General features: G+C 48.3%; 1 protein-coding gene across 2 annotated transcripts in view; it reads right to left on the reverse strand.

The window, feature by feature from the left end:
• The window catches only part of BTK (Bruton tyrosine kinase), a 487,200-nt gene that overhangs the window by 84,417 nt on the left and 379,181 nt on the right, over positions 1–23,602 (reverse strand). For both annotated transcript variants that reach the window (XM_086964641.1, XM_086964642.1), the window contains exon 14: positions 4,297–4,468. In XM_086964641.1, the coding sequence (XP_086820767.1) occupies positions 4,297–4,468 (172 nt within the window). The remainder of the gene's footprint in view (positions 1–4,296; positions 4,469–23,602) is intronic.

Raw genomic sequence — 23,602 nt, forward strand, 5'->3', positions numbered from 1 at the left:
GCCAAATTCTGTACATGGCAAGAAATGATAATGTGACCGAGCTGAAACCTTTGGCAAGCCCTGTGGCTTTTAACATCTGCATCCGCTACTGATTAATGTCACCGGGTTGTTGGCATACGGTATAGGTATTTAAATTGATTGTTGCAAAACAGGTAACTCCTTCGGGTGGTAATAGTTCTGCCTCTCGTACCTTGTTAAATTGAGAGGTGACTCTAGGATAAAAAATTGCACTGTTGACTTTCACCATTAAGTCTGTCCTTATATGTCCTCCTGGTGATGCTCATTTAAGGTTGTCTATTTATGGTTACAATTCCCAAATCTGCTCATTTAGTTGATCCTTATATGATTTTTCTGAGCCTGCTTTATTTGCGTGTACAGATGAACAAAATATTCTTACATTGGAACATCACCAAATTAGAACCCTAGCAGCATCCTATAATAGAACTTATCAGCAGGCTGCTTTCTACCTGTTTTTGAAGTCATTCCCTCTCAGTTTTCAGATCAGGCTAGGACTTTGGGGATTATTTTAGCGTACACCTGCTCTCTCGCCCCTAAATAACTGAAACTGTAAAGCGAAGCCACCACTATTTGCATTCGCTCTTCATAGTTATACTATGATCAATAACGTTTTACCATTCTGCATGTACTCTATTCACCACGCAGTGGGCTGTTTCTGGGTCACGTGACATGCTGTCGTTTTTTTGACACCAGGATACAATTCAGAAGCATCCGCACGTTGTCTGCTTACTTTCGTTTGGAGCAGCAACCTGCAGGTGGCAAGAGGGCTTTCTCCTTTTTGATTCCAGCTTGGCTCAAAACAAAGGCCTGATTTAAAGGATCATCAGCCCTTTTTTGTTTAAGTATCATCCTGGCTGGGTGCTATCTCGAACCTAACACCTACACATTAATGCAATGGAAGGTAGCAAACCCCAAACATCTTATTACGTCACAAGTACATTAGAGAAACTATGCCTGGAGGCAGATGTGCATGAACTGTAAGTATGACAGATGTATCCGTGTGAATGAGTAATTACATAATTAATGATTTAAATGGCAGCTTTTTTAAATTTAATTCTTTTACAGTGCTACTTATGCCAGTGTAGAGTTTCAGAGTGATTTCCATTACACACACACATGCACGCACACTTGCACGCACACACACTCTCTCTCTCTCTAAATCATAAAAGTGTGTAAATCAATGTACAGGAAATGTTATAAAAGAAAGTGAGATCAATAAAGTGTAGGAATCACACATACTTCATACTTGTAGATATTATATGTTAAGAGTTTATGGTCAAGGGACACACAAAGTCTGGATATAAAACGTAACCCAGTGATTGAAGTTGTCTGCACTAACCCATCCAGAGTAAGGCCTTGCTGTGTCATGGACAAAACAAAACTTCAACACTTCGGACAAGGAGGCATTCGAACAAGCGGGTGGAAAATGGGTCAAAGTGTTTTTCAGCTCACCGTGCCACAAACTTGTCCCAAAGGCAGGCGTGTACAGTTTTTGTTGATGTACGCCTGACTGCCAAGATGACGTCACACATCTCAGATGGGAGGTAAAATACTCTCAACTGTCACAGCTGAATCTCCTTGCATGAAGGTGGAGCATGCACAATTACAGGTGCTGGAACCTCCCTGTTGCTGCAACTGGACATCATCCTGAAAGGACAGCCTGGTCAGAGGCCAGATGCTCATGCTCAGGAAATCTAGATACCAAACTCCTCTTGCCCAATCTGGAACCACCAGGATGACTTGGGCCTGATTGGTTCTGAATCTTTTTCAGAACTCGGGGAAGGAGAGGGATTGGCTGGAAGGCATTTGGGAGTCTCTGAGTGACAGCAACGTTGGAAACTCCAGAGCGCAGACGTGCTGACATTGTGCATTCTTTGCAGTGGTGAATACATCTAGCCAAGGTTCTCCCCAGTCCTGAAAGATACTTTGAGCCTGTGTGGGACAAGCCCGCTTTCAGAAGTCACTCATCAAGGTAGGGGGAGATTGAGACCCCCGACCTCCGCAGAAGAGCAGCATCCACCCCCATCACCTTTGTGAACTTCCATGGGGCACTGGTGAGACCAAAAAGGAGCACAGGGAGATGAAAATGCTCCTGGCCCACAGTGAACTGTAGGTAGAGCTGATGGTCCTGCAGGACGGGAATGTTGAAATAGGTGTCTTGCAGGTCCAACACTACCATCAATAATCCAGGGTTCAACGCAGACAGGATTTAAGCAAGTGTTAGCCTCTTTAACTTCTCCTTCCTCAGGAAGGGATTGAGAGGGTGCATATCTAAGATAGGGTGGATGCCTTTGTTCTTCTTTGGCATCAGAAAGTAGCAGGAATAGCAACCTCAACCTACTTCTGATGCTGGTGCCCTCTCAATAGCTTCTTTGGCTTTTGGAGAAGTGGTCCTATGTCAGCTGATCTGGGGATGGGAGCATGAGTGACAAGCTCTCTTGGGGTTGAAGGGCGTAACCAAACCTGACAAATTGAAGCACACACTTGTCCAAAATAATGATTTTTTCCATTAGGGCAGGTGATGCCTGATCCTGCTTCAAACAGGGTGACTGTGTTGTTGCGAGGACATAATAAAGGGATTTGGAGGCTGCAGTTGCTGGGAAGTGGGTAGGGAGAGGTGGACTGGGCAGATATCCGGGGAACCACCAGTCAATGAGCCCATCCTTGATTTAGTACCTGCCCCAGTGGGCGTGGCTGCTCCCTCAACCTCATGGTACTCGTAGTGTTGGCTCAAAGTAACTCGTGAGAGTTAGTATTACTCCTGTGAGTTGGCGTGCCCGCTGTACATAAAGTTCATAAAATCACCCCAGTGGGTTGCTGCTGCCAAATGCACACTGGAATGCTGCCGTACTCACAGGAGTAATACTAACTCTCACGAGTTACATTGAGCCAACACTATGAGTAACCATGATCCTGCGGGAGCAGCCACGCCTACTGGGGCAGGTACTAAATCAAGGATGGGCTCATTGACTGGTGTTTTCCATAGCTGTTGAAGTTAGCCTGAGACGAAGGACAGGTGCCCAAAATGCTTCGGCGAAAAGACTTTGGCCGCTGGCTGTGTACCTGTTTTGCTGCAGTCTTCATTAAATAAATACAGAGATATCCACCCGTGTGGGCTTCATCATTGGGACAAGTCTTTTTTGTGATATATATATGTATATCAAACAAACCCTTTCAAGCATAGTGCACTGTAAATTATGCAAAATAGAAGGAGAGAACTCTGGGTAGTTCCCACGTATAGGTGGATACATAAATAAAAGAATAGTGGTCCTTTCGGCTCTGCCACCTTGTTATCCTAGTGCCTGGCGACCAGTATTACTGATTCAATATCACTACTATATTCTCTAATAACACATAGTTCCATTTAGTGAACCCAGTTGTGCCTAAGGGTGTATGTGTGTGTTCAAATTTACACATTTGTTTCTGTGCATCTCTCAGTGAGTGTGGGAGTTAAATCATCCTGTCACATTGGTGCCAGCTGACTTAGGTCAATGCTTAAGGCCTACTGGGTGGGTATAGTTAATTTCTGCACAACAGTCCACTGTCAAACGTATTGTGTCTGACATGCAGATGGGGCAAATGACGATGAGGTGAAATACTGAAAAATGGAAGGCTGTCGATGTACCATTAACTCTGACGTCAGCCAAGACTTTTTTGTTTGTGATAAAATATGTGTTTTATAAACACTTCAGTACTGGGCTTTTAGCCAGCCCTCCTCATCCATAGGTCTTAATATTTTCATTCACATTTTGCTTTCACCCACCACAGCATAGAGCATAGGAAACAGGGCCAGCTCACTTCATGCATTGGCTGAACTGACTGCGAGTGAAAGTTGTCTGCTCTTGCACAATATGTATATCCCCACAATAATAAGTCGTTTTGGATGCCAGGGCTTGCTGGTACAATATGTGTTTTTACAAGAAATACATTTAGATATATATTTTGGTTTCCATGAAATGATTGGTTTCATACAATGCATGACTTCATACATAAAACAAATGTAATACTTATTCGCAAAGCCAAAAGGTCAACAGCTTAAGCCAGACCCATTGGCTTTGCCAGTGCTTATTTTTGAACTGTGGTAGGGTTTGCAGTGTAGCATTTTAGAAGGGCATTGTCCCTCGCTGGTAGCTACAGTCAGGTTTTTGTTCTACTTAGGCATAGTTAGGATAATGTGCTGTGCCTTTTTTTTTTATTGAAAAACCTCTGTCTCCATTTAATCCAATTCTATGTAACTCTACACAACGGTGGTACTCTATGCTGTGGCCCTTTACTTACATCATGACTTTTGCTTCATCGATGAACTCATCCTCTGACATCGACCCCTCTCTTATCATCTTGATAGCCACGTCATATTTGCCTCTCCATTTCCCATACTGCACGACTCCAAACTGACCATTTCCCAGCACCTTCAGGAAGGTGATGTCCTTGTGGTCGATTTCCCATGATCCTGTAGCAAAAAAGCACATTTTTAGAACACACTAGTGCTTTACATGTGGTTATGTGCTCCAGCTTCTAGTGTCAAGTCTTCAATAGGTGCTAAGCTCTTGTTCACATATGTGTTCTCCATGGAACCTTTCACTTGACTCTAGGCCCCAAATTGGTTTCTGCCACCTCAACAATACACTTTGCATTTGTCATTTGAGTATTTCCAAGCGAGCAAACAGTAGGTCTGTTGCTCTCCAGGAGGTGCTTGGTTAGTCGAACCCTAGTTCAGATGCATTCAGTTTGGAGCTTTTAAAGCATTCAAAGACCCTGGCCAACTAGACCCAAGACTCAAAGGCGAATGTAAAGACAGCGGGTCAGTAGAAACTACATGTGGCGAAAGAAAATGGGTGCACAAGGCTAGCATTTTATATTAATCTATGCCTTGGAATTGGGAGGAAATTTCTTGGGTGCCTTGACAATATAGTGAGTACAGATATTGTAAAATGTCATGACTTCAAAGTATGAATGGGAGAATTAGTGGGGAAAGAGAGGCCGTGATAAGGAACTCAAGGAAGGAAGGGTGAGACAGAAAGCACAGCCAGAGGAGACTAGTGTGATAAAAAGATTAAAAAAAAGACTACAGGTCCAACTGAGAGATTCTTATTAACTTCGTTGAATAACCTTTTTTCTCACTATGATGCAACTGTCTAATTCTTTTATTAGTGATGGTCGCCAAATAGAGTATCTAATACTATGAATGTAGTAATAGACAGACAATTTGGCCCTGATTACGATAGTGGGCAGTAGGACCGCCAGACAAGCAGGCGGCAGTCCAACCACCCAATTGCAATGGGTTGGCCGTGCAGGCGGTCAGAAAGTGCACTTTAACACTGCGACCTGCGCTGCGGCCCAGGAAAAGGGCCGCAGCACAAGCAGCAGTGCTAAAGTGCGCTTTCTGCAATTCCATGCACCACGTGGTGCCTGGATGTGTTTGGGGTCACTGCATGTGCCATCAGGGCCACTTTGCAGTGGCCCACGGGGGCCTGCTTTGGGCCTCTAAAGTCCATTTCCAACAACCTTATCATGGCGGTAAGGCCGTGATGAAATGGCTGTCACAAAGGGACATCGTAATCCCTAAAGCGGTTCCTCCGCAGGCACTGCCGCTATGCAAGGTATACAATTCTGACGCCGCCCTGACGGGATCTTAGATCCTGTCGGAGGCGCAGGCTTTCCGCCCAACCTCTGTGGTCCCACTGCCTGCATTGTAATGCGGCGGTCGAACAAATGGCCTTTCTGTTGGGTGAACCTCCCGACCTCGTAATTGGGCCCTGAATTCAGTTTTTTTCCAGAATGCTTACTCCTGTGACAAAAATGTCTGAGCCATGACATCTCTCTGCAGTTATTTGGACTTACCTGTATGTGACTTTCCATTAGTTCTTCATTAGTGTTCTAGTCACTATAACAGAGAAAGCTAGTGATGCTGCCTTTGATCACATGCGCTAACTTTCAATGATATGTTTTCCTATTATCAATGAATGTATATGCAAAATGAGTATGAATGAAAAAAATGATTTATTGTGTACCACATTTAATCTTGTGAACTACCGGCAGTCTACAGAATGATGGATGGTAGTCAGAGGTCGTCATGCCCTTAAAGCTTCATGATTTTTCTACCACTGTTATGGTCCTGGTATGAGTCTATTTTCAAAGGTTTGCTGTCTTGTGGATTTTGTCAGTAGAGCATTACAGAGCAGGATAGAGATAGCCTTGACACGTAGCTGTAATCGCACTTGTGTAGCTCCACATACCTCTTGTAAGGTGCTAAGTGCACTACAGCACAGGGAGCACTCTACACAGCATAAGAGTGCTTGGCGTAACAACGAGAGCTGCTGACTTTGCAACAGGGGAACCAGGTTCGAGTCTCAGCATCAGCTCAATATTCTGGGATTCTATCCAAATCACTTAGGGCCAAATTCCGAGTTTGGCAGTCCGTGGACCACCAAACTCAAGGTTGTGCAGCGTTGGCAGTGCGCACCTGCCGCATTATGACTTTTGCGGTCGGTCCACCATTGGACCACAGCAACCACCAGGGATCTGTGATCCCTCGCCGTGACATGGCAGTTGGAGGCCTCAATATGCTGGTGGTGCAGCTGTGGCACTGCCAAGCATATTACGACTTTCCTCACTTTCACAGTTTTCAAGGCTGTAAGCTCGCCATGAAAAGTGTAGCAGTGAGGAATGGCTGTGAGCCCACCATGAAAAGTGTGGTGCTGAGGAAACTAAGGGGTCCCTACAGGGTTCCATGTTTCCTCAGGGCCCGGGGATTCATACAGGGAGGCACATGCACAACATGGACTTCACAGTCCATGCCGTGTAGAAACGTGCTTTGTCGCTCCCACTGCATTGACATTCTAACATGCATGCTTTGGGACTGCCAAAGCACTGCCCGCCAGACCACGAATGAACTCATAATCTGGTGCGCAGTGTGAATGGATGAATAAATGAAGCAGCACTTATAGAGCGCATAGCTACCCGTAGGCATCCCAGTGCTGGAGAATAACTGAAGCCTCAGAGAATTACTTAGGGAAGAGCCATGTTTTCAGCAGCTTGCGGAAGGCCTGGTGATTGGGTTCCCTTCGTAGCTGAAGAGGGAGGGAGTTCCAAAGTTTAGCAGCATTATATGAGAATAGCCGACCACCACTTCTAACTCTCTTAATTCTGGGGACGACTACCAGGTGTTGCTCATCTGAGCGTAGACGCCTGTTAGCTCGATAAGGTTTGACCATAGAGGAGATAATCTCTGGTTTTTTCCCTCCTGTCAGTTTATGGGTAATGCATAAGGCCTTGAAGTGGACTCTCTACCGGACGGGGAGCCAATGGAGAGCTTTCATAACAGGTTTTGCAGACTGTCGATTCTGAATCCCTATGAGGATCCTTGCTGCACAGTTCTATACTGTTTGAAGTTTGGCGAGGACGGAACTCGGGTCTCCAAGGTATAAGGCATTGAACTCAGCGGGAGTAAAATGTACTATTCCCACTCCAGTGTGTTCTACAGTAGGGAAAGCGATGGACTGCGGAGGGCTAAAATTTGCTATTCCTGCTCCAGTTGGTGCAACAGTAGGGAAAGTGTTGTATTCAAGGAGGGGTAAAATTCACTATTCCCACTCCAGTCAGTGCAACAGTAAAGAAAGCATAAAACACAGTAGAGATAAAATTTACTATTATCACTCCAGTCTGTGCAGCAGTAGGCAAAGCATTGACCTCAGAAGGGGTAACATTTACTATTTCCACTCCAGTGTGTGCAACAGTATGGAAAGTGTTGTACTCAAGAGGGGTAAATTGTACTATTCTCAGTCCAGTGTGTGCAACAGTAGGGAAAGTGTTGTACTCAGGAGGGGTTCAATTTAAAATTCTCAGTCCAGTGTGTGTAACAGCAGGGAAAGCTTTGGATTCAGGAGGGGTAACATTTACTATTCCTACTCCAGTGTGTCCAACAGTAGGGAAAGTGTTGTACTCAGGAGGGGTAACATTTACTATTCTCAACTCAGTAGGGAAAGCGCTGGTCACCTCGTTAGGCTCTGGAGCGTTTGTGTGCAGCGGTGCTCTTTTGCTTCAGGTGCCCCTTGAGTTTCAATAGTAGGAGGTCCTAGGAAAATGAGGCTGCAAGCTGGGACTGTGGTGCCAATTCAGGTCAACCCACAGTGGGTTCAGTCCTTAAGATGGTTGTGCACTTAGGGACACCATCGGTCCACTTCTCCTCTGGCTGTAGGGCTTGGATGCAGTGGTGTCTTTAACCACATGCGCGCTGCTCTTATTCTGCTGATATGCTGACTTTTTAAAAAACCCATTGTTCATGACGAGCTGGGCTCGTCATCAGTGTTTGAGGAGGCTACACCATGACGAGCCCAGCTCGTCATCAGCCTCGAAGGGGTTAAGCATTGGGTCCACGCTGCAGGACACACTCCCGGTTGAGGGGGCCTGCACAAAGAGGCTGCAGGCGGTGACTGGAAGTTCAGTCTTAGCAAACCCTAGGAGGGGTTAGACTCTAGTGGGGCTCAGGACTTCGTTGGCACCATTGGCCCTATTTGACTTGGGCTGGGGGGCATGGGTGTAGTGGTGCTATCCGGTGTTGGAATTTTGTGGTCCAAAGTTCTCGGTTCTTCTTAGGTGTCTGCAGGGTAAAGGGAAGTAGCTCCACTACCCCACAAGAGATGCTGGTTTCTTCTTGAAGTGCTGGCAGAGCTCCCAGGCTTTTGGAGGCAGAGCAGCTTTAGGATGAGTCATCTTTAGTGCAATTGTCGGGGACAGCAGGCAGGCTGGCAGGGTTCTTGCTCTTCAAAGCTCTTCGCTGTCCTTTGTCTTTTTAGGTCATCATAATCTGCTATTCTGGTGCCAGGGGCTCCCCTAAATACTATTTCAGGGGTATTAAGGAGAGTGACCAATGGGCCGCGTACCCTTGGGGCCACTACAACCCCTATATGATCACTTCCTGTGGGACGTAGGCATAATTCTGTCCAGAGGTCCTAATTCTGCCATCACCAAGATGGTGGAATTTCCCTAAATGGGGGCACATCAGGCAGCTCACCTTAGGGGTGTGACTGGCCTGGTAGTCCACCACGCATATCCACACATTTACTTTCACACCTGTCCTGGTGCCAAATGGGCAATGTAGGAGGTTGGCATTTTCCCTCTCTGGGGAAGCCGTAATCACATATCAAGGGCGGCAGAGGCCTTTGAAGCCTCCTGCCTTGATATGCTGATTACTTAGCCATCCTGCTTGGAGGACGTGACAACACCTCAGTCCAGAGCAGGCATTGTTTATGCAATAAGAGAGAGTGGGCTCTCACCTGCAGGGGGCCAGAAACCTGTCTGTGGTGGCAGGCTGATCGACACCAGTCAGCCAGAATACTACAAGTGGTTAGGTTTTCAAAGGGCACCTTAAGGATGCATGCACTAATAAATCCACCACTGGAATCAGTGTGGGTTGATTAATTCAAGACGTTGAATACCGAATACCATAGATTTCAGAGAAGCAATCATGTAGCTGAGGAACTCAATTTTACCAGTGTACAGCACATGTACTTAAAGTGGTTTTCCTGTTCACTTGTGATATCTAATAATTGATTTAGACATCACAGGGGCATATCTGCTCATGCAGATATGTCCACACATGTAGTATACTGCACCCTGCCTAGGGGCTGTAAGGCCTGTTGTAGGAGTGGCATGCAGTGTTTGCAGGCATGGCACACAGGGATGTGTGCCATGTTGTGTTTTTACTTTTGTCTGCCCCAGGAAAAGCATCCTGCATTGGCAGTTTGCATGTTTGTGCTGAGGGGTCCCTTAGGGTGGCACAATACATGCTGCAGCCCTTGGGGACCCTCTTTAGCCTCCCTGTCATAGGTGCCTGGGGTACCACTTACTAGGGACTTACAGGGGGTACTGAAAGTATTGCCAAACAATTGTACAGTTTAGGGAAAAATACCTGGCACTGGGGACCTGGATAGGAGGAACCCAGTGCACTTCTGCCAAAATTCCATCAGATACCAGACAAAAAGTAGGGATGACCATATCAAAAAGGGGCATTTTCCTAACAAACCCCCTCCCCCACAAATGAAAGAGAATGAGTCTAACCTTTCCCTTGAGAGGCTTCATCATCTAAGTGGAAAAATCTGGAAAGGCCATCTGCATTGGCATAGTCAGTCCCAGATCTGAGATCCACTGTAAAGTCCATACCCTGTAGGGAGATGGACACCTCAGCCGTTTGAAGTTTTCACCTTTCATTTGTATCAATGATCTGAGAGGCCTGTAGTCAGTTTGAACAAGGAATTGAGAACCAAAGAAGTATGGTCTCCACTTCTTCAGGGACCAAACCACAGCAAAGACTTCCATCTCAATGGCACTCCAATGCTGCTCTCTGGGGGGGTTAGCTCCCGCTAATGAAAGCAAGAGGCTGGTGATGGCCATTATCAGTGGTCTGGGATAGGACTGCTCCTACCCCATGTTCAGAGGCATCTGTCTGCTGTATGACCTGCTTAGAATAATCTGGAGCCTTCAGAATGGGTGCTGAGAACATTGCTTCCTTCATAGCCGCAAATGCCTTTTGCCAGCTCACTGTCCAGTTTACCTTCTTTGGCATTTTCACGGGGGTCAGTTCAGTGAGGGGTGTCACAATGGTACCATACCCCTTCACTAACATCCTGTAGTACTAATTGAAGCCAAGGAGTACCCTGAGTTGATTCTGGCAGGTGGAGCCACCCAGTCCATAATTGTCTGGATCATGGATTGAAAGGGATGAAATTGTCGTCCACCTACAAGATGGCAGAAGTATACAAGAGAGCCCTGCCCTATCTGGCTGGTCCTTGAGGCCCTGCATCCTGCAGGGCCTCAAGGACCTTTCCAAGGTGGCTCAGGTGACCCTGCCAAGTGGAGCTACAGACAGCCATATCCTCAAGATATGCTGCACCAAAAGAATGCAACCATAGCAAAGACTTTGTTCACCAACCGTTGAAAGGTAACCAGGGGTTAGGGAAAAGAGCTCGGCATTCTGCTCCAGGACTTGCCTGCAGTCAGCTTGCTGCTGGACAGAGAGGCAGCTGAAAAGAATAGTCCATCAATTGACCAAATTCTAGGACTTTGGGAGAGGAGGTCATGGAGAGGTTCACTCTCTTCTTCCAGATCCACATCAGCCCTATCATGGAAAGGTTTTAGGTGGTTCACATGGATGACTGTGTGAGGATTCCTGTTAGTGCCTAGATCAACCAGGTAGGTGACCTCTCCTTTCCTTTCAAGGATACGGTAAGGGCCACTCCACTTGTCCTGGAGTGCCCTGGAAGCCACAGGCTCCAATACCCGGACCATCTGCCCTGGTTGGAACTCCACCAGTGCAGCGTTTTGGTCATACTAGGGATTCTTGAGCTCTTGGTTGGTCTCAAGTTTTTTGGATGCTTTCTCCAGGTACTCAGCAAGCCTTGAACATTGGCCAAGTACCTGGTCCACAATGTCTTTTTTAGGCTCTTCTAGAGGTCTTCCCCAGTCTTCCTTCACTAGACACAATGGTTCTCTCATAGGAGGACCGGACAGCTGCTCAAAGGGAGAAAAACCTACTCCCTTCTGTGGTACTTCTCTGAAAGCTAAAAGCAGGCATGGCAAAAGGACATTCCACCATCATGGCTGTCATGGTTTTGTTGAATCTTTCAACTAAACCATTGGTTCATGGATGATATAGGTCAGTGAATTATGGGTCAGATACTCAAGAGGGCCCTGTTATACTCAGAGCGCAGAGCAAGATCGTGAACACAGGACCTGCTATTGATGAAGAGCAAAAACTCTGAGGTGTTTAACAGGTTGGTGCCTGCACCAAGGTTAACGGCGATAGTTACGCTGTTTCCCTCTCTCTGTGAATGGTGGGAGGTGTTTGGAGGGCAGCCATTGACGATGCAGTGAACTGCGTGTATCACAGTAAAAACGACATTACCTATGAATCTTGGTGTCCACGTGATACAATTAGAAAGTCGCTCTGGAAGACCGTAAATACTGTTTCCTTAGGAGCATTGGAGCAGATTATTCCTGTTCTACATTCGTTTCAGTCTGACAAAGAAGAAACATTATTCCTCCACTATTGGTGAAGTAAGGGTGCTTGTACCAACTTCTTTCTATGTCCTGATGTTAGTGTCCACTCTGCTACGGCTCATTTTTGTTTTCATTAGTGAATGCTTCAGAGAAATTAGAGATGACCAGGCGTCATATCCGGTAAGGAGAAAACACAGGCGGGAGGGCCAGTGAGCTTGTTCTACTTGATTGAGATTCCTTTCGGTCCTGAGGTCTATTTGGTTTTAATTTTTTATGCACTTGCTGTGGTTATTTGCAAAGCAGGAACTTTTGGTCGAATTTTCTCCTCATTAAGTGAATAGAATACAAGACTTTTTTCTTCCAGTTAAATTTTTTAGTTTGAAATCTTTTTATTGGACCATGAACAAGCAAGATGCAGCAAGAAATTAGGCCCATGTCACAGGCTGGCATCCAACATGATGCTTCACAGAGCATCAGGATAACCCCAAAACAAACTCCCCTCCCTCCTCCCTCACCACCCCCTCCCATCTCCTCCCCCAAGAGAATAGCTAGAAACAGAAGAGAGGGGGGGAAGCAAACCCCACGTTCCATTGCACATGACCATACTGCTTAACTTGTACTTTGGTGTAGTTCAGGAAGACGTAAAAGTCGTAAATATCTAGGGCAGGACAGTTCACAAAATTCAGTGCACAACAAGGTAGTAAATGGCTGCCAAATCTCAGCAAAGGAGGCCCGTCCAACTGGAGCGTAGAAGAGATGCGTTCCATGCCAAGAACAAACCACAAACGATGCAACCATCCCTGCAAGGTTGATATCCAATCTGTGCCCCAATGTGATAGAATGTTCTGTAGTGCTGCCCCCTAAGGCCATGCCAAATTTGTTTGCCTTAGCGGGATTTGAGGAGGGAAAGGTAAGTCTGTCAGACACTCCTAAGACACATAGGCGGGGAAGCGTAAGAGCATAGTGTCAAAGTGATTATTTATCTCGTCCAGCACATGCGTCCAGTGGGAGGCAAGGATTGGGCATTCCCTCAGAAGATGCAGTAGTGTGCGTTCAGCGTCACAGCCCCTACAGCAAGTAGGGGAGCGATCTGGGTCGTATTTATGGAGTCCGGAGGGGTGAGATACCAATATGTCATGATCTTAGTAACTGTTTCGATGCTAAATGTGTTACGTGCTGTGTGTCGGGCTCTATAGTAAACGTCTGACCATTCTTTAGGGGTCAAGGTCCAGCCCAACTCAGCCTCCCACCATCTTTGGCCCGTTGACTTGACTGCCGGTTCCGGGGACGCAGGATATGGTAGAGTTTTGTGATGAGCCGCTTTGTTGATCATTTAGAGAGTAACCAGCGTTCATACTGAGTGAAGGGCCTCTCCGCGCCAGGGCGAGTTTGGGGTTGCATAGCCCAGTGTCGTATTTGGAAGTAGTGGAAGAGTTCAGTTTTGGGTACGTCTAAGTTAGTTTTACAGTCCTCAAAGGGTCGAAGGCCCTCTGTGTCGAAGAAGCACCCCAATGACCTGCGTCCGAATAGGTCCCAGTGGCTAAAAACGTTCCAATGAAGACCTGGGGAGTTTTTGGTGATAGGGGTGAGGGATGAGGGGAAAGTTGTCAGGCCGTTGCGGGTGGTGGTAGCGTCTCAGGTGTTTAACGTGGCACGAACCACCAGGGAACCACGCAACCCGATGGACCTGGAAACCTTGAGGGGAAAAGGGATCTTCCAGAAAGCCTTTTTTGCTCGCGCAAGCTCAATAAAGAGACAGCTCTTCTCAGATTCCGGCTGAGCCCATTTTAAAAGAGAGCGTATCTGGGTAGCATTATAGCAGTGATCAAGATCGAGAATCCCCAATCCCCCCTCTCTGTGGGGTCGGAAGCTCAGAATCTTGGTGATTCGCAGTCTCTTATCCGCCCAGACATAGTTGATAAACTCAGATTGTTGTTGTTTTTTTAAAACCCCCCCGTGGTGGCTCGATCGGTAGAGTCTGGAAAAGGTATAGGACTTTGGGGAGTATGTTCATTTTAAGTGCTGCAACTCTACCCAGCCATGACAGATTAAACGACCGTCATCGCCTAAGGTCCTGCCTGGTATGGTTTAGCAGCCGAGAGTAGTTCAGAGATGTCGTCTCGGCAATGGAAGAGGACAGGGTGATACCCAAGTATGGCATGGTCGTTTGATCCCATGGAATAGGGCATGCATGGATATGAGCTGTGGTGGTGATCTGTGACAGGAAGAAGCCCAGTGCCTAGGACTTGGTCACATTAACTCTGAATCCAGAGGCAGCTGAGAACTCCTCCAGTTAGGTCAAGAACACCGGAACTGAGGTATGTGGGGTCTCCAGCGTGGCGAAAACATCATTGGCATAAAGCACGGGAACCCATAGTACGACCCGCGGGCCGCCAGCGGCCCACCAAGCCTTCCTTGGCGGCCCGCAGACCTTGCAGACATTGTATCTGTGTTTTTTAAAAACAAATTTAAAGAGTGTCAGCAAACACCGCCGCAGCAGCGGGGACTGCGAGACACTCGGCTCTATGGGGGCCAGGCGATTCACAACAAAGCCTCATTGACAAGTAAATGGTCTTTTAAAGACCTGTGAAGTACTATGGGTGTAGTTGTGTGTGCCCGGGAAATGGGGTGAGGTGACAGAGGGTTACAGACAGAGGGTGACAGACTGAGGGTGACAGACAGAGGGTGACAGACAGAGGGTGACAGACAGAGGGAGACAGACAGAGTGAGATAGAGGGAGGGAAACCGAGGTTGGGAGACAGGGAGGGAGATAGAGGGAGGGAGACAGAGGGAGGGAGAGAGAGGGAAGGAGACAGAGGGAAGGAGACAGAGGGACTGAGACAGAGGGCGACAGACAGAGAGAGGAGCGACAGAGGGAGCGGGCGACAGAGGGAGGGAGGCAGATAGAGAGAGACAGAGGGAAGGAGACAGAGGGAAGGAGAAGGAGGGAGACAGAGAGAGAGGAAAACAGAGAGAGACAGAGAGAGGGAGACAGAGAGAGAGGGAGACAGAGAGAGAGGGAGACAGAGAGAGGGACAGAGAGAGGGGGAGACAGAGGGTGGGAGACAGAGGGAGACAGAGGGAGGAAGTCCAGGGGAGACAGTGGAAGGGAGAGGGAGACAGAGAGAGAGGGAGATAGAGGGAGACAGGGGGAGGGAGACAGAGGGACTGAGACAGAGGGAGACAGAGAGAGGGAGGCATACAGAGGGAGGAGGGAGACAGAGGGAGGGAGACAGATAGAGGGAGACAGAGGGAGGTAGACAGAGGAAGGGAGACAGAGGGAAGGAGACAGTGGGAGGGAGACAGATGGAGACAGACAGCGGGAGACACAGAGAGGGAGACAGAGAGAGAGAGAGGGATACAGAGAGAGAGAAGGAGAGAGAGGGAGAGAGAGATAGAGAGAGGGAGGGAGAAAGAGAAGGAGGGAGACAGAGAGAGAGAGAGGGAGGGAGACAGAGACAGACAGAGATAGAGACAGAGATAGACAGAGACAGACAGAGGGAGAGACAGGTACAGGGGCAGTCAGAGGCAGAGAGAGACAGAGAAGGAGAGGGAGACAGAGGGAGGAAGACAGGGGCAGACAGGGACAGACCGAGACAGGGACAGATAGATAGAGGCAGGGACAGACAGATAGAGGCAGAGACAGACAGAGACCGAGAGGCAGAGAGGGAGATAGAGAGGCAGAGGGAGATGGAGGAAGACAGAGAGAGGGAGGGAGACAGAGGGTGACAGAGGGAGGGAGATGGAGGAAGACAGAGAGAGGGAGACAAGGAGAGGGAGACAGAGAGAGGGAGACAGATAGAGAGGAAGAAAGAAGGAGGGAGACAGAGAGAGGGAGGCAGATGGAGGGAGACCCAGGGACAGAGGGAGACAGAGGGAGAGAGGGAGACAGAGAGAGAGAGGGAGACCGAGAGACGGAAGGAGACAGAGGGAGGGAGACAGAGGGAGATAGGGGTAGAGAGAGAGGGAGACAGAGGGATGGAGACAGAGGAGGGAGAGGGAGGGAGAGGGAGACAGACAGAGGGAGGGAGAAAGGGGGAGGGAGACCCAGGGACAGAGGGAGACAGAGAGAGAGAGAGGGAGACCGAGAGAAGGAGGGAGACAGAGGGAGGGAGACAGAGGGAGATAGAGGTAGAGAGAGCGGGAGACAGAGGGATGGAGACAGAGGGAGGGAGACAGAGGGAGGGAGACAAAGGGTGACAGACAGAGGGAGACAGAGGGAGAGAGACAGACAGAAGGAGACAGACAGAGGGAGACAGACAGAGGGAGACAGACAGAGGGAGGGAGACAGAGGGAGTGATACATATAGAGGGAGACAGAGGGAGGTAGACAGACAGAGGGAGGCAGACGGAGACAGACAGAGGGAGACAGAGGGAGAGAGAGGGAGGGAGATAGAGAGAGAGGGAGAGAGAGAGAGTCAGAGTGAGAGTGAGAGAGAGGGAGAGAGAGAGAGAGAGAGAGAGAGAGAGAGAGAGAGAGAGAGAGAGAGGAGAGAGAGAGAGAGAGAGAGAGAGAGAGAGAGAGAGAGAGAGAGAGAGAGAGAGAGAAAGAGAGAGAGAGAGAGAGAGAGAGATGTGTGTATGCCGGGTCTGGTGGCTCAGTGGAAGAAGGCGTCTGCTGCAGGGGCCTGTGTTCAACTTCATGGTCACAGTTTTTTTTTGTGCTCTAGCCTGCCCTCCTCCCCCTACTGACCCCGCCCCCACCGGTGCAGCCCTTGGCCACAAACCATACTGTACATTTGGCCCCTGAGAGAAAGTTTGTGAGTACCCATGGCATAAAGGCTGATAGTATGGCGCTCACCCCCGAAAAGAACCCGCTGGATCCGTGGATTGTCCCGAACCAGTTGGGCGAACAGCTCCATGTAAAGGGCAAATAACAATGGGGAGAGCGGACAACCCTGGCGTGTACCCCTGGCGATAGGAAAGGGGTCGGAGGTGAACCCCTTTACCCAGACAGTGTCCGAGGGGTGCCGTCACCACTAAAAACCATTGTCAGAAGCAACGCCCGAGCCCAAACCTCTCCAGGACAGTCTCCATAAAGGGCCAGTGGACTCTATCAAACACTTTCTCAGCGTCTATGGGCAGGAAGACCCGCTCCTCCTGCTGCCAGTGGGATTCATCCAACAGGTGTAACAACTACCTGGTATTATCGCTGCACTGTCTACTCACCACAAATCCAGCCTGATCTGGGTCTATCAATCCCGGCATCAGAGGTCCCGACCGGCCCACAAGGATACCCATAAAAATCTTGAAATCCATATTCAAGAGAGATATTGGCCTATAGGAGGCACAGAGTCTGTTGTCTTTGCTGGGCTTAGGTAGTACTGCCACTGACACTAAAAACATTGTTGGCGGTAGCTCCGTGTATCGTCTATGGCATTAGAGAGTCGTGTCAGTATCAGAGCTATAAGGAAGCAGAAGGTTTTATAGAAATACACTGGAAGACTTCTTAGCTATAAACGATACACCAGGCACCTCCATAGTCTCCCTCTGGGAAACCCTCAAGTTGGTAGATAGGGGTGACCTCATAGCAACGCCAGCTGGTAATAATAGGGCACGTAAAGAGAAGAGGGATGAGTTCTCCACACAGGTATAGAAATAGGATGTGAATCCGTCTGGGCCGGGGGATTTAAGAAGTTTAAGTCGGGTTATGGTCAATATAACTTCCTCTATTCTAATGGGACTGTCTAGGGTCGCCTCCTGATCCGCAGTTAGCTTAGAATGGCTTATGCCCTGGCAATACTTGGAGGGATTTGTTCAGGCAGGGACTGTGCAGTGTACACAGTTGCATACAAATCTTGAAACGTGTTTTCTACCGCCTCACCGCGCTTGTGCTTGATGCCCGTGTCAGTCTAGATGAGTGGGACTGTCGCAGCCTGTCTTTGTGCAGGCATTTTATGGGCTAATAGGCATCCACATTTGTCCCCCGACATAAAATATGTGCTTCAAGTGGAGTGCGGCGTGTTCTGCCCTATCAAGATGAAGGCTAGCTAACTGCCCTGGCTGCTTTCAGTTTCCTCCATATGCGGGGTGCCCCCGTCCGTTTTTGTGAATCCCTCCTAATTCGAGTACCTGTGTGGAGAACTCATCCCTCTTCTCTTTACGTTCCTTATTATCAGCAGCTGACGTTGCTATGAGGTCACCCCTAGCTACCAACTTAAGGGTTTCCCAGAGGCAGACGATGGAGGTGTCTGGTGTATCGTTTATAGCTAAGAAGTCTTCCAGTGTTTTTGTGAGGCATGCAACAATATTGGGGGATGGAGGAGTTAGGCCTTAAGTTTCCAGGAATACGATGGTCTGACAGTGGGGGGAAACTGCAGCGTCGCTGTGAGGGATGCATGGTCCGGGAGTACCTGGGTTGCGATTGTCGAGGCGTAAGTCCTCTTGGCATGAGAGTTAAAAGTATAATTGGAGGAGCGAAGGTGGAGGTGCCACAGGTCTACTAGCCCCAGATCCCGCAACCACTGGCGATGTGTGACGGAGAGAGCCCCCGTCTGTCCCTGCATTTTGTGCAGAGCGATTAAGCTGCCCATCGAGTACTATATTCAGGTCACCCCCTATAAAGCCTTTGCGATTGGATATAGAAGTCAAGCTCCTATTGCCTTGTGCAAGAAAGTCTCCTGCCTTTCATTGGGGGTGTATATGGTGGCCAGCGTTAGTGTGTGTCCTCCTATGGTCACTGAGTGCACCAGAAGTCTCCCTTTCATCTCCGATACTCTAGCCCCTAGTTTCCCGGGGAATGTGGGCGCAACCAGGATGGCAACTCCTGCCTTCTTAGTAGGGAGGGAGGAGAAGTACTGGTGTGGGAAGGCCTTAGAACACATCCAATGGGTATCGCTGGCTAGCAAGTGTGTCTCTTGTAACAAACAAATATGGGCCCCAGAGTTTTCTAAGACAGGATGGCAGGCACTTAACTGGGTTGTTGAGCCCTTTTACATTGAGCGTGAGGAACTTGACACTTCATGTGTGTAGTGAGTAAAAAGGGGAAAAAGCTATGTGTTGGGAGTGTGTGAGAGCTAATCCAGTCCCAGACGCCCTATTCGGGGTGCATTCTGAGTACGGTACCAAGGACATGTATGGGTTGCAGCCTTGTGCGTGTGTTTGGAGAAGCAGTACAAGGGGGAGGAGGTGCCAACAATAAAAAAAAAGAAAACCCCATAACAAACTAAACTAAGAAGCAATATGTGAGTCAAAGTCAATGTCCAGAGCGTCCTGCTCTTGGTAAAGGGAAAGAGTGGCATTCGTGGCCTAAATCTCCCCGCTCCCACCAGAGAAGGCCCAAGTGAGTCTCCACAGCATCCTCCTCTAGGGGCAAGGTCATACGGGTAGTGCACCAAAGTGTAGGGTAGTTGGTGGAGATCCTCTCTTATTCCGAAGATGCCCCAGTGAGAGATGACAGCACTGCCTGCCGTTCTTTGGTTATAGTGTCTGGGTCGGGTCGCGAACCGGGCATGGGGGCTTGATGGTGGTCCAACCATGGCCGCTTCGGCGCCTGCAAGGGCGTGAGTTCTGACTAGGTTGGTCCGGGGCGGGTGTCAAGTCTTCACTCACCTGAAATCCTGGATGTTCGATTTGAGAGTTGAGACGCTTGTTCTCTTCACCCCCAAAAATCTACGCCTGTCAAACCGTATGTATAACACAGCTTAACAAGAAGAGATCCTCAGGGGAAGGGAGAAAATGGGACAAAATAAAAAAGAACAGAAAGAAAACTCTCTGCTGTATTCAAACATTGGCACTACTGTGGCCCCGATCGCGATACCATAACCACTCGGTAAAAACACAGCAATTCTGGGAAAATATCTATGTACAAACGATAAAGATCAATAAACATTCATTAACCTACTTAGTTGAATACAATCACTAGTATCCTGGTTTACATTGCACTTAAAGATGATACCTTTCACTTTAATTTGCTGCTCAACATCTAGCTGGGATAAAGTTTCCCTTTTATCATCAGATGTATCACGTGCTTAAAGTGACGCTCTTAAACACATGTATACAATGCTGCTCTCAATACTGAAATGAAAGAATACCTTGTCACATTTTCAGCATAATACACCAATAACTGAAATTCAAATGTTCCATGAAATACTTAATAACAAGAATATCTTCAAGAATATCATAAAATAATAGTAAGACAACACACAATTTAGTTTCAACAGAAAATGTCCACCTATTTCTGAGTAGGAAATGAGTCTGTCTCTCTTTACTATTAAAAGTCTTATTTGTCTCACTCTTGAAATATGAACAAACTATTATTTAATGAACCTTGGAGCATTTCCTCTGTGAGCACAAAAGCTGTATACTATCAGCCTTTGGAATGGAACAGAAAAGTACCTGTTTAATCTTTGACGTGCTTCCACTGCAAGCTTTGTTAATTAGAAGTGCCTTACTTGACAGAGCGCTGCTTTTTCTTTCTTTGTTGCAGGCCGGAGTTATTTCCTAGACGGAATTAAGTAGAAAGTCACGGCGATGTCCTGGAAACCACCAAGAGCTCACTGGAACCGATGAGGAAGAATGCTGCTTGTGGTGCAGGAACTCGAAGGAAATCGGGTAAGTGGGGAGTTGTAAAGACGAGCGCAAGCACGTCTCATTTTGCTTTCAAGTCTTTTATTGGCATCAGGTGGGTGGGGTGGTTTAACAGAAATGCTAATTGCCAACTGTAAAGTGGGTATGTCAGGCATATGTTAACCGTCATTAGTCCTGCTGATCCATGGTTTCCTATGCAAATTGCCAACTGTAAAGCGGGTGAGGCAAGCACATGTTAACTGTCATTAGTTCTGCTGAATCAAGTTGTTTCAAGCTAAATGGATTCAGATACCAAGAACTACTTAATGTTTATAACAGTATTACAGCAAACCATACCAATTTATACAAGAAAAATAAAAGCATGAAAGTTCACTCTTGTGCAATTCCATAAAGCAAACCAAAATAAAGACTGAACATGCTACATATATGGGGTCAATTTTAATATACAGTATGAGGATTAGCCATGTTTATAGCGCAAATCCTAACAGCGGGTTCAGCAATGCCCCTGAGTTTGTAAGTCACAGAAGTTGAACAGATTTGCTTTAGTTCTCCTTTATAGATGCAAGCCAGTCTAAACGGGTGGCCCCACGAATATTTTATACCAGCTTCCCGGAGATGGAGTGTAATTGGTCGGAAGGACTTGCGTTTGAGAAGCGTAGAGGCGGCCAGGTCCTGGAAAAGCATAGGTATCTGCCCTTGAAATGTGAAGCCTGGGTTTCGTCGAGACTCGTGGAGGATCCTCTCCTTCAATTGGTAGTCATGGACGCAGGTCAGGATGTCAGCTGGAGGTGCAGGTGCCCCTCGTCACGGGTGAGTGCGGTCCAGTTTGACCTGAAACTCCGGGGGTTCTCCCAAGATAGAACGGAAAAGGCCCGCCATGAGGGCTTCCATATCGTCATCGCCATTGTTGTGTGCCATGCCACAGATGTGGATGTTGTTCCAACAGGACCTGTTTTCTAAATCCTCGATGTGGACCGGCATGTCCAGATTCTGCTCCAGCAGCCATAGGACTTCTTTTGAAGGTTCTCAATTTCTTAATCTTGTCCCGCCTCATGGTCTTCCAGGGTATGGACTCGCTCCCCCAAGGAGTCCACATCGCGACACACGTTTTTTTTTCAGTCAGCTTGGAGTTCGCATTTCATTGTGGCTAGATCATCGCAGAGAGAGGAAAAGAGGGACTCCAAGAATTAGCAGTTGACCGGGACCCCTGGGCCTTTGTTCTCTTTAGGGTCATCCGCGCGTCCCGGACCTGTCTTGCTTTCGAGCTGTTGGGTGGACTTGAGCAGTAAATCCTTTACAGATCGGTCCTTTCTGCCTTTAGGGGCTGCCATGGCTTGGGCGCGCTCTGGGCCCACCGAACGAGTAATGGTAAAGTGCACAGGAGTTCGTTGCAGAGGGGGACCGCAGAGAGGCGCTGGAAGGCAACTTCAGGCTGCAGGGTCACAGCTGCATGTATTCACACTGAGGCCCACATGGTCCTCCCACCGTCAACAACGCCACAAGTGCAGAAAAGCAAGCAGGAGCCAACGCTTGGGGTCTAATCGTCGCTGCGCCGACTTGGTTGTGCTGTCTTCTGAGTCAGAGTATCCGGGCCTGCACCCCTCCATCCCGGAGAACCCCACCTCGGTCGAGAGGTATTGGCGGCAGAGGCTGAAGGATTAAGGATCACCAGTGCAGCTCGCAAATAAAGGCCCCTGTCACCTCCGCCTGCCAGAGTCACCCGCTTCTTCAAAGGACAACATGGCCCAACCTGTCCGCAAATAAAGGCCCCTGTCACCTCCACCTGCCAGAGTCACCCGCTTCTTCAAAGGACAACATGGCCTAACCTGTCCGCAGGGCTGCTGGGTCCACTGGGGTGCTGAGATAGGGTCCGGCTAACTGGTGCCAGTTGTCACCCAGTTAGGCCACAGGGCAAGTCTAGAGTCTCTATCAAGGTGGGAGGGGCTGTGATCAGCATTGTAAGTTCCGGACTGATCGGTGAGCAGGGGGCTCTGACCCGACACCCCGCAGTGAGCTCACCCCTGTGGTCCTGCGAATGTCGAGGTTGGAGCTCAGGGTCCTCTCATATCGGTCGGGGCGACATGTGTCCTCTCTCCTCCCTCTGCCAGTTAGAGTTGTGCCACTCTGGGTCAGAGAGCCATTGGGCAACTTCTAGCGGCTCTTCCAGCAGCCCTCAAACAAGGAGGCACAGTCAACGATGGGCCAGTCACTGGGTCCCGCGTGAGCCATAGGCGCAGGGACTCCTCCCCCAACAGGGCCGCAAAGTTGAGGCTTTCGCCCAGTGTCTGTGCCAGGACCTCGTGTGAGCATCACTGCCCGGACCTCCCTTACGATGCCAAGCAGGATCTGTTGCAACGGGCTGTAAGGGACACCTCTTGGTTTCATGCAGCAGCAGCCCCCGGAGACTCTTAGGGGCCGCTGCATGCATGGTGCCGGCAATCTGCCCTTCCTCTGGGGATCGATGAGAGCTCCTCCGTACACCCAGCTGCTTCACTGCGCGTTCCCACTGCGGCAGTGCGGTCGGCACCGGCGTGGAAGAGCCGCTGCTTCGGCTTCTCTGTGGAGCGGCACTGCACCGTGTAGGTTCTCCGCAGATACTGACACTCTCGCCCCGTTAAAAGTGCTTAGAGGACCCAGTGGGAGCGGAGAGCTCCAAATATGCGTCCTACCAAGACAACATCTTGGCCACGCACCCCCAGTTACATTTTGTCTGGAATAATTAAGTTTGGAGGTAAATATTTCTGGATATATGAATTGAGCCTATAATTTCCAGCAGTTTTTCTTTGGAGCTGATATTTCTGCTACTTAGTTGGAAAGGGTTGAAAGTTGAGATAATCAAATTGGAAGATTAAAGGTGTATGGGTTGTATCCAAACTACATTATTTTTCTTTTCCTATTCATTTTCTTGTTGTTGTTATTGTTTGCCGTTTTTTAACAGGGGCCTTATGAGTCCTAGAAAGTGGTTCACCCCCTGAGAGGCAAGGATCATTATTATTTATGGTATGTATCACATATCAACAGTCAAAGATCTTTATACTATTGGGGGAATTTATGAGAAT

This window comes from Lissotriton vulgaris, chromosome 4_1 (genome assembly GCF_964263255.1).
Source record: "Lissotriton vulgaris chromosome 4_1, aLisVul1.2, whole genome shotgun sequence".
Lineage (NCBI taxonomy): Eukaryota > Metazoa > Chordata > Amphibia > Caudata > Salamandridae > Lissotriton > Lissotriton vulgaris.